General features: G+C 45.2%; 1 protein-coding gene across 4 annotated transcripts in view; it reads right to left on the bottom strand.

Moving 5' to 3' along the window:
* Window positions 1–334: 334 nt before the first annotated feature.
* ENTPD5 (ectonucleoside triphosphate diphosphohydrolase 5 (inactive)) overlaps window positions 335–13798 on the bottom strand; it is a 372723-nt gene continuing 359259 nt past the window's right edge. For 3 of the 4 annotated variants that reach the window (XM_078659869.1, XM_078659871.1, XM_078659870.1), the window contains exons 16-17: window positions 6519–6634; window positions 5105–6347 (exon numbers count right to left, since the gene is read on the bottom strand). In XM_078659869.1, the coding sequence (XP_078515995.1) occupies window positions 6261–6347; window positions 6519–6634 (203 nt within the window). In that variant the 3' untranslated portion in view covers window positions 5105–6260. Of the gene's footprint in view, window positions 6348–6518; window positions 6635–13798 lie in introns of all 4 variants that reach the window. The other variant, XM_078659868.1, reaches the window with a different exon arrangement.

The following is a 13798-nucleotide window of genomic DNA, read 5'->3' on the forward strand; positions in this document are numbered from 1 at the left end:
GGTTGCGCATCTTCAATTTGTCCTTCTGCAGGGGTCCAGTATGGGTCAGAGGCCTCTGTTCTGCCCAGTAAGAGGCAATATCACGAATAACACCACCTTCCACTCTCCAAATATGTACCAGGTATATACAACTCATGCTGCTCCCAACTGCAGCTGCCCAAATAGGCCAGAATTAGTCTGGGGTTGCTTGTGTTCCCATTCAGAGGATATGAAGTAGTTTCTTTTGGTCAAGCACTGTTTCAGTTTAGTAGATTAACACATTTTCCAGAGTATTACACAAGATAACTGGCAACTGGTATAATTTGCATAATAAAACACACCACAAAACAACAGCTCAATTAAAATATATTTATTAACTATTAAACTATTTTACAATGCTTAATTTCCTTAGCACCACAATGTCAAATATTAAATATTTCGCCTATGAAGTAGACAAACACACATTTGTTTCATCTATAATTAAAGCAGGCTTTATTCAAATGCTGAAAGCATCTTGGTGTTTGGTATCCCAGGTTCTGGAAGTATATTTCCTTTTTGGTCTAACCGAGAGTCTGAAGTACAAAGCCATTTTGTGGTTGCAAAGCCTGTAATTTGCAGAATCACAGAGTTTGTAATTGTGAAATGGCTTTTTAAAAACTCCAAAACCTGTTACAGAATCGCAAAATGGGTTTAAACAGGCATAACAACACACTATTTGGAAGGGGCCTGGTCAAGACATTCCTTCCAACTGGTGATTCGTTATGGTATTTATCAATGTTTTGTGCCATAATCCGGTCGCAAAACATTGAAAAGTTACAGACTCCTGAGTTGGGGTGGTAGTACGTTTGCAAAATGGAAGGGATCCGCTTGGCACCCCTTGTCCTTTGTGAATATAAAAAAAAAATGTTGGGGAGTAGACAATGGTCCAGGGGACCACTGAACACTTTCAATCTTTAAAAATACTTTTCTTTCTAAATGCAGACCCATTTCCTTTAAGTAAAATAGGCTGCATCAAGAAAACAAGTTTATTGAAATGTGATCACAAACATGATAGTCTGCTCACCCCCGAAGGCGACCATCCCTGTGATGGCATCAAACCGTACCACGGTGGAAACTGTAACCTACCTCATTATTATGGACGAGATAGGTCAGATTGAGATAACTATGATTCAGCTTTTTGTGAACTGATTTATTAGTGCATAGGTCGGTTTGCAAAATTTCTTCCATTCTTAAAATGAGAACATTTTTCCAACTGTAAATTTCATAGATCGTCTCATTGGTCCTCTATTGAGACCATTCTAAATCACTTAGAGTTGAGAACACAATACTGCATTTTAACACTTCTACTTTTACTTGTTTCCATAGGTTACTGGACGGATTGACATCCCAGTGCATCTAAAGTCAATCCACTACCCTTCTTCAATAGCATCTAATAGGAAAACAAAAGTGCAATTTAAAAACCTTCCCTAGCAGATGAGCACTTTAGGATTACATCACTCTGAAGAACCTTTAATGAAGAACTTGTCTACAAAGATAAAACCATTGAAAAACTGGGAGGAAAAATATAAATTTTAGCAAATCACTTTTTTCTTTATAGGGAACTAAAAAAGAATAAACATTAAATACTCTTTTCATTACCAGTAAAAACAATGAGGCACTTAAATAAAGGGATACTTGTTTTAAAAGGCATTAAGGTAAGGCTTAATGACAGGATTAGACCTGGGATTAGGTTTAGGGTTTGAGTTACATGTAGGGTAAGTGTTATGTAAGGTTTAGTTTGGGTGTGAAATGCAGTTTTTACTTAACAGGATAGGTTATAAAGGTTTTGCTGGAAAAGGCCATTAATTGAAAGTGTCTGTTTCCTAAAGGTACTTCTTTGTAAACATACTCTTTATCCCAACAAATATATGAGCTCCTCAGTCTTTGGACTCTGCTGTTGCTGGGTGTACACAGGTTATAAGTGTTGTTCTCATAATGAAAGACAAGACTAGGAGAGTTGTAGTTCTTCAAAGCAGATTGACAATTTTAGTGTTGGGTTCCCTCAGGAACAGACAGACATGCACACAGACACACACCTCTTTCCTCAAGTTAAAGCAATCTCTGGAAATCAAAAGTTGAATAGGTCAAGACACCCAACGAACCACGGGACTCTTGGGGTGAGCAAGGAGTCCTACAAGTACCAATACTTTGGTACAATAATGGCACTTGTAGATGTAATTTTTCTGCAAGGCAAAAATGGAACCTACAGTCCTCAGTATAATTAAATTCTCAATAGCTCACAAATGGCAGAATACAAGGACATTATAGAATCCAATGATCTCAGAGGCATCTAAAGATCCAAAATATATGGAAATGAAGGCAGTCACAGAAAGTGGAGACCAAAGACAACAACATCTACAAATGCCAAAGAATCTAACAATGAAGTTAACTACAGAGCCTAATAGATTAGAGACAAACATCAAGAAAATCCAAAGAGACTACAAATAATGACAACTGCAGAATAATAGTATAATCTGGAGATACAGATGTACAATTTTTAGATGGTTTTTACACAGAAAGCAAGCCAATGTGAGCTTCTTTTTCTATTGATTCAAAGGCGAGTCACAGTTGAGGAAAAATCCTATGTTGAAACTGCTCAGGTAGCAAAAGGGTCAGAGAACATCTCTGCTGGCCACCAAGTATTCGACCATAATGTTGTAGAGTCAGCATGAACAAGCACATCCGTTTTGTGGTGCTGAATTTCAAGCAGTTGCAGCTCCTTCACACAGCAACATATGCATTCCTGGAATTGTACCGTATGTGTACCACATCATTATCCAGCCATATGTGAGCTTGATGTCACTGGTTAGCAGTATAAAAAGAAACCAAAAGATATACAGAGATTCACTAGGGGGTGAGGAATAAATACTGCATTTAATAATTAGCCCTAGAGAACTCCACAGGGTAGTGGAATTAAAGTGCACTACTTTAATAATTTAGCAAATACTTGCAAGAAATCGGAGAAGCAGCATCTATTCAAAAACATATGCAGATAATTAAGCAATGCACAAGCAGATAGTCTGTTCTATGCAGAAGGCATAAGCCATCTTGTGCAGGATCAAAAATAGTATTTACTTTTAAGAAGTCTGAAAGTTATTAAGTGACTACATGTTTGATGATCTTGGAGGAAGAGGGGAGGATTAGTGAGGTCCTTTACTAACCTGAAAAACGATAATTCTTCTAAGATATCAGTTAGCGTTGACAATCTTGAAGACCTTTCAGTAGCTTCTGAGAGAGAGATTTTTTTTCTAGGATTAACAATAAAGAATCCATCATTTACCTGTGCTTGCTTTTTAAACTGAACTCACTGTACCAAGCCACACTAGGTTAGACACTAATTCTCGCTTGGCACAGGGGGTACTTGATTAACCTGGATTCTTGCTGCTTTGCTTTTTTAAGATGAGTGTCTTGGTGGAGACATCGAAAGTTGAAGAAATATTTGTCTTGTTAAGTGCCAGAGCTACATTTTCTATCCAAGTTTTAGATCAGGCATGAGTAATGTAAACTTGCAAAGGATTAGAAACAGAAGGTCTACAATTAGAATTAGCCAGCAAAGGAATGGCATATTCATCTGTCCATGACAGAGGATAGTTCTGTTGACTGTTGTATTGTCAATATTGGATGAAATGAGGTCCTGATTGTGCAGCCGAGGCCGCTGCAGGTAAGGGCGGTGGGGTCGGCTGGGGGGATTTCGAGAGACGACCACGAAGGAAAATTAAATGATTAATTTTGCCTCGTGGTTGTCTCTCGAAATCCCCCCCAGCCAGCCCCACTGCTCTTACTTGCAGAGGCCGCAGCTGAGATTGTGGTCTGCTTAGTAAGTAGGGCTGGTCACTAACTAGTAAAGGGCAAGAGTGGAGTATATGTCAATGAAATTAGAAAGTACAGTGCGGGTGAAATCCTTGGCCTATAGGTTGTGGGCACCAAGGAAAAATAATTTGGATTCTTGTAGTGTAAAAGGTGAACGATGGTCTGCACAAGCACAAAAGTAAGAAACGACGAGTACAACTACACACCATGGAGTTTGGATGGAATAGGAGTAGGTGGTCAAAATATTGGTCAGAAGTATTTTGGCTTAGTGAGATTAATGATGGCTACGTCCTTCTTTCAATAAGGGCAATCTATTTAGTGCTTTTGTATTTCGCTGGAACCGCTGTGTTCAAATAAAGACCACACAATTCACAAAGCCAAGTTTCAGTGGCAAAGAGGCTGTCCAGTTTAAGATCCAGATTCAAATATCAAATATTAATTTGTTTGAGTGATCTAGTACTCAATAGAACACATTTAAACTAAAGCACAGATGGTATTCAGTGTCCCAAATATAAATGTTACAGAAAAAGCTATGGGTGATGGTGTGTTCTTGAGGGAATGCATTAGGTAATGCATATTTGAGTCTGCAGCAATACTTACTCAGGGAACAGCAGGCAAATAAAACCTTCCCTTGGTAGCAAAAACAAGGTGGCTAAGATTAACACTCCTATGGCAAGTCAGTGTTATTTTGCCTTATTTCCACCATGTTCAGATGGGCTGGTCTTTTGAAGGTTGGCTGCGCATCAGCAAATTAGAAAGTCATGGAGCCTGCATTCTCAGTGTATAGAACAAACCCTTTTCATTGGCAAAAAAAATGATCCAGAGCCGGAGCAGCTGTGGATATCAGAGCAAGGGAGGGGTAAATAAAAGAAAAGAGGATCATTGCACATCCGGCTGCTGAGGCAGTTACAAAGAAAATAAAGGCATTTTGAAATTTACAAAAGCAATGTGAAACAAGGCAAAAAAATAGGTTACAATAAACATGTTAGATTACTTTGACTCCCTAAACAACCAAAGTAATTCAAAAAGAGGGATGGGGTAGAGGAGAGACATTGAAGACATCTACAGAAACCGAGATGTCGACAACCAAGGACATCTCCAAGATCCAATTAGTACATAGAACACAGATTCCTGAGATGAGAATAGGTAAAAAAAACCAATGCTAGATGTAAAGAAACTCACTAAAGATACTCAAATTACAGAATAAAAAACACATTGCCAGACCTCCAAGATTCTACAATTATGGACATCTACAGAGCGAAAGAAAAAACAAACACCCATGGAGCCTTTATATCACTGTACAAAAAAGGCATTATGTAGTATAAGGGAAAACCAGAAAGAGTTCAGTGATAACTACATGACCATAACCCAAAATATCTAGAGATAAAGATACATACAGAACCCACTAACTTTACACAACAATGGTGTATACATGCTAACAATCTTTGTGTACCCAAAGAGCCCAGAGATGTCTCACTGGATTGCTGTGTGGGTGTTTCATATTGCACACACATGCCACCTCCTAGATGCTTTAAATCAATAAATAATTATATCTTGCTTGCAAACAATATGTTGCATTTGTTGTGCGTATAGTTAAATATTGCTTGTAGATTAAGGACATTTGAATTGACATACATAAAAATTGCTCAGGCAGTTCAGGTAAGGGTTGGGTTTAACTCTTAAGTAGGTATATAACAAACATCTAGCAAGGTAAGGTAGAACGTTTCGATAGTGTTTTACCCAGCAAAGATAGTGCCAGAGTTGGCAAGGAATATTACAAGTAAGTAGCTAAACCCTGAGGTTGTTGTTTAGAACCTAGTGGTCACACATCAGAATGTTGACCATTACTACCAAAATGAGCATCACAAAGCAAGGTGTTCACCCTGAGGTTGTTTGTACCCACTGAGTGATTGCATTGCAAAACCTGGAGTTTGGCCTGAGGTCCTTCATACCAAGTAGGTAATCACACAACAGCATGAGCCCAGAGGTTCTTTGTTCTCCAGGCACCTAAAAGCAATTGTTAGCTAACATCATTGTGGTCTGTGTTAATTTGTCACTCATTCACCAACCTAGAGTTCTCCATGCCTCCTCATACAGCAGTTCGTTATCTCAAATTCTCTTAGTACCCTTCCAAAACATCAGTGTGAAATCCAGCAATTACATATGTTTAACCACAGTAGGGTGTAGTAATGTTAAAATGTTTTAGGCACTTTCATTCTGTGGTAACATCACAGATGTGATTTTCTGTTGTGCATCGCCAGAATCATAGTACAGTGATCCAACTGTACTTTCTACCCAGTAGCTTAAGTTTCCTTGTTGATCAGCAAGTATGCCTTGGAAAGGCTCTCTTTCTCTGTAGGTATCCATGTTGAAACACAGAACCTTCCACCAGGCATTTCTTGGAAGAGTGGCTTAAGAGCAGTTGAATTGTTTCAGTGGGAGACGTCCAGAGACTGCATTAAGTGGAATGTGGCTCCCAGTGTCCAGCTTGTCTCCACATTGTTCACTTTCTTGGTCAACTACAAACAGAAAATAATGAAGAACATTTCACTAAATGGTCCATCTCTAGCCTTATTTATTACTCTTAAGTGGAAATGTAACCTTCCATACAATATCTAATCAAATTACCACCCCATGAACTGTTTTTGCAACACAATTTGTGGGACCAAAAATGTCAGGGTGGTACTCACCTGTAGGACGGTGCTATCCTTGAATCCAAAACCTTCCTTCAGCAAGGCGGTAATGTAACAGAGGTCCATACACAGGAAAGGACTGTGTGAGGTATACCTGTCCATGTGATTACAAACTAGAAGCAAGAAAGAAAGCCATAACTTGGGTATCTCTTGCAGTTACTTCCTTTAGACAATAACTTAAGGTAATCATGAAGCAACCAATATCCCTAAAATACATCAGGGGAAACGTAGTGACATGCACAATCAGTAACTGCTGATCAAGCAAATTAGAAAGCCGAAAAATTATAAAGATTATAAAATCAGTGTTCACAATCCTCGTTCTCCCTCTTTCACAAATGAGCGGAAATTCCTGATGCAATGCTGTAAAAATATCTTTAAAACAAACTTGCTTTTGCTACATAACCCTTGGAAGCTTTAACGTTATTAAGGCTCTTCATCAGAACGTGCATTAATCTTGCAATAATTATAACTTGATAAAGACGAACTTAAAGGACTAAAGGAAGACCAGTCTGTGGATCTACCTTGAGTCATATAATAAAATGTATAAATCAATGTAAGATGAGACATGTAGTTTGCTAATAATCCTTGTGTATGCAACCACTATTAACAAGTTTCCTTTCTATTAAAAAGGTCGCAGTGACAGGATCTACTGGGTCAAAGGCTTAGGTATGACTAAATATAATTCACACAGTGGAGTAGGCTCACTCTAATAGGCTACTGCACAAGGATCAATCAAGCAAAGTAATGCTTAATAACTCACTGTATTAGACTGACTGGGGGAGCCCACATCTGCACCCAGGTGTTGCTAAAGAACAAGTTACTTACCATCAGTAATGATGTATCTGTAAGAGACATATATCGTTATAGATTTCTTACCTTAGAATTACCCCCAGGCGTCAGACTGGATCCAGAGAATTTTTTTCGTAGGAGTCCCCCTCCGCGTCGGTAGGTGGCGTCTGTCGACTCCGCGTCTGTTGTCGGCGTCGTGGTTGCACATACCTAGGGCCCTGTAAGGGAGTGCCTATCCCTAGAAGTCAGTTCGCAGAACGGGGAGGATGGGTGGGGCGGTAAGGAATCTATAACTACATATGTCTCTTACAGATACATCGTTACCGAAGGTAAGTAACTTGTTCATCTGAAAGACTGTAGTTATAGATTCCTTACCTTAGAATAGAGACCCCAGCAATGCCAGCCCCGGTGGTGGGTCTGCGAACTAACTTCACACCAGGAAGTCCTGGAGAACAGAACGGCCAAAGAAGATGTCTCTCTGGACTTGGCTGTCCAGGCATTAATGCTTTGGAAATGTGTGCAGGGATGCCCACGTGGCTGCCTGGCAGATGTAAACCAGCAGAACTCTACGTCTCAAAGCAGTGGTGGCTGCCATGGCCCTGGTAGAGTGGGCACGCAGTCCTACTGGAGGTTCCTTGTGCACTGCTCGTCCTTTCTTGGCGCCCACATAACCCACAAAGTGTTGATCGTCCACCCGGAATTCTTTAGTGCGGTCAAGGTAGAAGGACAGCGCTTGTATTGGGTCCAGACTGTGGAGTCTCTCCTCCTTTTTGGAAGGGTGCGGAGGCGGGAAGAAGGTGGGCAATGTGATGGTCTGACCTATGTGGAAGGAGGTAACCACTTTGGGTAGGAAAGAGGACCTAGGATAAAGGACCACTTTGTCTGGATGGACAGCATGAAAGGGTGGCTAGCAAGACAGAGCCTGAAGCTCACTCACCCTGCAAGCAGAGGTGACGGAAAGCAGGAAAGCTGCATTTAAAGTAAGAAGACGAAGAGGACAATTATGTAGTGGCTCAAAGGGAGCACACATAAGATAAGTGAGGACAAGATTCAAATCCCACTGGGCCATTACGAATGGAGGAGGAGGAAAGAGATGAGTATTGCCCTTCAGAAATCGGTTAACAATAGGGGACTTGAGAAGAGAAAGCTGATCAGGAAGGCGATGAAAGGCAAAATGGCCTTTAAGGGTGCCCAGAGCAGAGCCCCGTTGAGCAAAAAAGAGAATGAAGATGAGAACCTTTAAAGAGTGGAACAAAGGGGAAAGACATCCTTTGCTGTGCACCGTGCCATAAATTTGTTCCATCCACAGGCGTATACCGCTTTAGTGGATGGACGCCTGGCTGCCAAGATGACATTACAGACTTCGAGAGGAAGGTCGAAAGCTGTCAACTATCGCCGCTCAATCTCCACGCAAGGAGGTGGCGGCTAGACAGGTTCGGGTGGAGGATCGATGGCCATGTTCAAGAGCTCGGGGTAACAGACTCTTCGTACCCAGTCCAGAGCCACAAGAATGACTTGGGCCCAGTCGTGCTTGATCTTCAGCATACTGGGTAGAAGTGGTACAGGCAGAAAGGCGTACAGGAGGCAGCAACTCCACTCGCAACGAAAGGCTGCGCCGAGCGAGTGCCGCCTTGGAAACTCCAACGTGCAGAACTTGTGGCATTGCACGCTCTCTTCTGTGGTGAATGGATCTAGCCAAGGCTCTCCCCAATGCTGAAAGAGACCTTGCACCACCTCAGTGAAGACACCATTTGTGATCCATCATGCACCGAAGGCGGAGTTTGTCCGTCCAAGCGTTCAGGGAACCTGCCAGGTGTTGAACCACCAGGGATATGCCCTGATGTTCCAGCCATGTCGAAAGGCGAAGAGCATCTTGACATAGGGTCCACAACCTCACCCGCCCGGTTTTTTGCAGTACCACATGGCAGTGGTGTTGTCTGTGATCACCTGCACTACTCTTCCTTTGACAGAACGAAGGAATGCCTTGTACAAGACGGATCGCCCAGAGCTCCAGAAGGTTGATGTGGAGCCCGGACTCCGCGGGAGACCAGAGACCCCTGATCTCCGCCTTTCCCATGTGGCAGCCCCATCCCAGGAGTGACACATCTGTCACCACTGTGAACTCTGGTTGGGGAAGGGAAAGGGATCTGCTGTTGACCCAATTCTGGTTTGTGAGACACTACTGCAACTCATGTGCAGTCCCACCTGGACAACACTGTAAAGATTGCCCTGATGCTGCACCCACTGGAACTTCAGGTACCACTGCAGAGCTTGCATATGCCATCTGGCATGATCCACCAGCAGGATGCAGGAGGCTTTGAGGCTCAGCAGCCTAGGGTAATTGTCACCGAAATCTGGGACAGAGGCTGAAATATCGGTATCATAGCCCGAATATCCAGGACTCGCTGCTCGGGAGGGTAAGCCCGAAACTGCGCTGTATCCATAACTGCTCCGATGAAAAGGAGCTCCTGAGATGGAATCAGGTGCAACTTCAGCACATTGATAGTGAACCCCAGCGAATGCCGGAGGTCCGCCGTAGTCTGGAGGTGGGAGACGACAGCCTGAGGTGAGCCCACCTTCAACAGCCAGTCGTCGAGATAGGGGAAGACTGGAAGACCTGATCTGGGCAGATGAGCAGCGACCACCGCCTTCACTTTCATGAACACCCAATGGGTGCTGGTAAGGCCAAAGGGGAGCACAGTAAACTGAAAATACTCGTGGCCTACCATGAACCTTAGGTAACGCCTGCGGCCTGGCAGGCCGGGAATAGGAAAATAGGCATCCTGCAAGTACAACGCTACCATCCAGTCCGGGATCGAGGGCAGAGAGGACCTGACCAACGTGAGCATTTTGAACTTCTCCTTCTTGAGGGAACGGTTGAGGGCCCTGAGGTCTAAGATAAGACACAGGCCTTTGCCCTTCTTGGGTACCTGAAAATAGTGGGAATCGCAACCACAACCCAATTCTGGCACAGGGACCGGTTCAATAGCTCCCTTATCTAAGGGAGCCGTAACTTCCTGGTGGAGAAGGGCAAGTGATCATCCGTCATGCAATGGATTGCTAGATGCATGGATGGAGGCGTAATCTTGAAGGGGATGGGGTAGCCCCTTCGGACTATCTGCAAAACCCACCTGTCCAACATGATGTTTTGCCAGTGGGGGGCCTGTGGTAGCCCTGAAAGGTCAGACTAGGAAGGTTTAGAGGCAGCTGCAGGGGGTTATGGGTGGACTGGCCCACCCGCTGGCCCCCAGATCCACGGTGCTGGGTCCCACGATCACGGCCAAGCATAGGCTGGCTAGCATGCGTGGCCCTGTGGCTCGCTTGGGTAGAACGTGGTGGGGCACCCCTTCCGTAGCCACGAAAGACAGACTACGTGGGGCGAGAGGTTGCTGTGAGGACCAAGTATCTGGCCGTAGCTCTACAATCCTTGAATCGCTCGAGCGCGGAGTCCGCTTTGTCACCAAACAGGCAACGACCATCAAAGGGCATGTCCAGAAGGGCGGATTGGACATCCCCTGAAAAAACAGACTTCCTCAATCAGGCGATGACCTCAGGGCTACAGATGTGGAATCCGTTCTGCCCAGAAAGTCGGCGGTAACCAGCCCACACCGGATGGTGAACTTTGCTGCGTCTCAACCCTCAGCCACAGCAAGGGTGAGCACAGCACAGGCCTCCTCCGGGCACTATGGCAGCACTTGCTCAACCGTATCCCACACTGTATGGGTATAACAGCCTAAGAGGCATGTGGTGTTTACCAACCGCAGCCCTAAGATGGCGGAAGAAACCATCTTCTCAATGTGGTCCAGCTTCTTGGATTCGCGGGGAGCCGGCGGGGGCAGCCGGGGGTGGGCTCCCCAGGCTGCCCTCCAACATAGAGGCAAGTGGGGGTCCCGGGTGGGACCGGGACCCCCGGAACAACGGAGTCGGCGTCGGGGGCCCAGGTAGGACCAGACCCCCCAATAACTGGCAGAGCGGCCGGGGGTGGGCTCCCCGAGCTGCATCCTCTTACCTGAGGGTCCGGGTGGGACTGGGCCCATCACAGAGGGCCAAGAGGCAGCTCGGAGCGCCAGAAAGATTATCGCGGCTCTCCCCGGCACAGCGGGAGAGTCGCTGCTTTCATATGCGGGCCTACCCATAATGCCTTGCAGGCCAGGCCCGGCCTGGCCTGCAGGGTCAAAACAGTGTGTTCTTTGTTTGTGGTGGCCCCAGGAGGACCGGGTCACCACTACATGAATGTGCAGCCTGCTGGGGGAGCTGCTGGAGAAGCGCAGTCTCCCCCTTGCACGAAGAGAAAAGTCCCACCCCAAGTGTCTTGGGGATTGGAAAGATTAACCCCTTAAGGGCTCACCCTACATTTAACACCTTCCAGGCTGAAACTTTTGTTCTTCAGCTGAGGGTGAATTGAAAAGTGTTTCATGGAGTGAAGGGCTGAGTAGGGGATGTCTGGAGAAGGACATCCCCTGGAGATGAAGAAGTGTAAGTGCATCAGAACTGCATTTACTAATTGTTATTTCTTTTATGGGGACTAAAGTTCATGTTTTTAATGTGAAGTACATGGTAAAGGTGATGTCATAAGCAAAGAGCAGTTATGTTGTCAGACACCCCAGCTAGGGTGTCTTGCTGTATATGCATAATCCTAATCTGGTGATTTCATCTGTGATGCCTTTAGGGGCTGTATTTGCAAAGCATTCTAATGATATCCAAATGTGCTGAGTACTGTCATTCTCAAGTGTGCGTAAATATGTATTCTTGCTGCTGTGCTTATGTGAAGAACCCGGACTGTTAGCCCTTAAGATGTAGAGGTGCATACTTTATGGTCAGCAGGAGATGCTCAGTCAGGGTCATGTGTCACCAAGGCGGGTGTACCCCTGCTTAATGCTTGTTGAGGTAATGGGGGTCGGGGGGGGGGCACCACTGGGATTGTGCCGGTGTACAGGGCCCTCGCTCCAGATTATGTTCAACTAATTGCATTGGGGCAAGATGATGTGCATACATGGGAGTGGTGGTACTAGACCCCACCCCCTGCGGGAGGGGTGGAGATGTTATGCAATGTCACAAAGTAATTCCAACAGCTTATGTATATTTGTAAATTGGTGCGTAGTATTGAGTAGTGTGTGTGTTTAATAAATGTACTCTTACTTTTATAAAGCAAAGTACAGACTGAACAATCAATTATTGAGTGTTATTTCTGCGCACTTGCAAATGGAAATTACTAGCCCACACCACCTCCCTTGAGTAAGACTCAGACTGCTCTGCAAAGCTACCCTCTGAGAGTCAGGCGCTACAATTGGGTGTTTGGTTCCCAGTGAAGGACAAATGTAGTCATGTTATTTGTGCAGGCCTCACAGATGCTGCCTCCGTGAAAACCCTGTGCACAATATCCTAACGCGGCCCTCCAAGCCCCACTAAATTATCTCTAAGGGCCAAATGCCAAAATATGACGATCTGGAGCGTCTGCCGCTGGGACCACCGATACTTCGGCAATATCCACCCCTGGCGATAACACCTCAAGATGGCACCCGAGGTGAAACGGAGGTAGAAGTGGGGGGGCCACAGTGAAACAGACCAACGTTATGAGGTAACAATGCGGGGGCCACGACATCAGGAGCTGGCCCCCTGCTGCCCTTTCATCTTCCCCGGCCGGCGCCCGAAGCTGGTGCAGCCCCTGCAGTCTCCATCCGCCTGTGTGGCCCTACCGCAGTGTGTGGATGGGGGCCTGTGGCCACAATAGACAGGCAGGACAGGTTACACGACCGGGAGAGGATTTTAATTACAGCGCTCACCCCCTACATATGACGAAGCCGCTAACGCCCCCCCAGGACAGCCAAGATAGACATCAGCTTTTTGTCGAGCATGAAAGCTTGGTGGAGACCTGGAGATTTGTTTTAACACCCCTCCAGCTAATGACACAGGTGGAATGTGGTGCCCAGTACAGGAGCGTGGGAGCATTTAGACCAGGGATCATGTGTGAGCAGCAGTGGTGAAAAGAGGTGCAAATATTGAAGATGCTCCTCCTTTTGACTGTCTGGCTCCTTTTCCCCTCTTGTTCTTCCTCCGTTGGGTCGGCTCCCTGGTTTTCTTTGGATTTGGCCCTCGTAACTTTTGGACTGGAACTCGTGTGCGCCCCGCCATTTTGGGACCCGCTCCTGCTGTCCCTCTTGCCCTGGGTGCATCTTGCCATGTTGCTGTGGTTTCCATCGATGCCCACGACCCGGGTCTGCCATTTTGTTGATTCTTGTCCTTTCCTTTGGTCCCTTGGATTCCATCCTGCTGACCTTCAGACATTTCACTTACGCTGGACTGCCTTATCTCTTTCTCCCCCTCAGGTCCCCCTCTCTCCTCTCACCAATCTCAGCCTCCAACTCTTCTCCCCCACATACCGCTCTCTACCCCTTTTTTTTTAATTATAATTTTTTTTAATTATTTCTCTTTTCACTCTGTAAATATGTGATATATATACTTGTCCAAGCCGAATCACTGGTAAAATG

This window comes from Lissotriton helveticus, chromosome 9, assembly GCF_964261635.1.
Source record: "Lissotriton helveticus chromosome 9, aLisHel1.1, whole genome shotgun sequence".
NCBI classification, from domain to species: domain Eukaryota; kingdom Metazoa; phylum Chordata; class Amphibia; order Caudata; family Salamandridae; genus Lissotriton; species Lissotriton helveticus.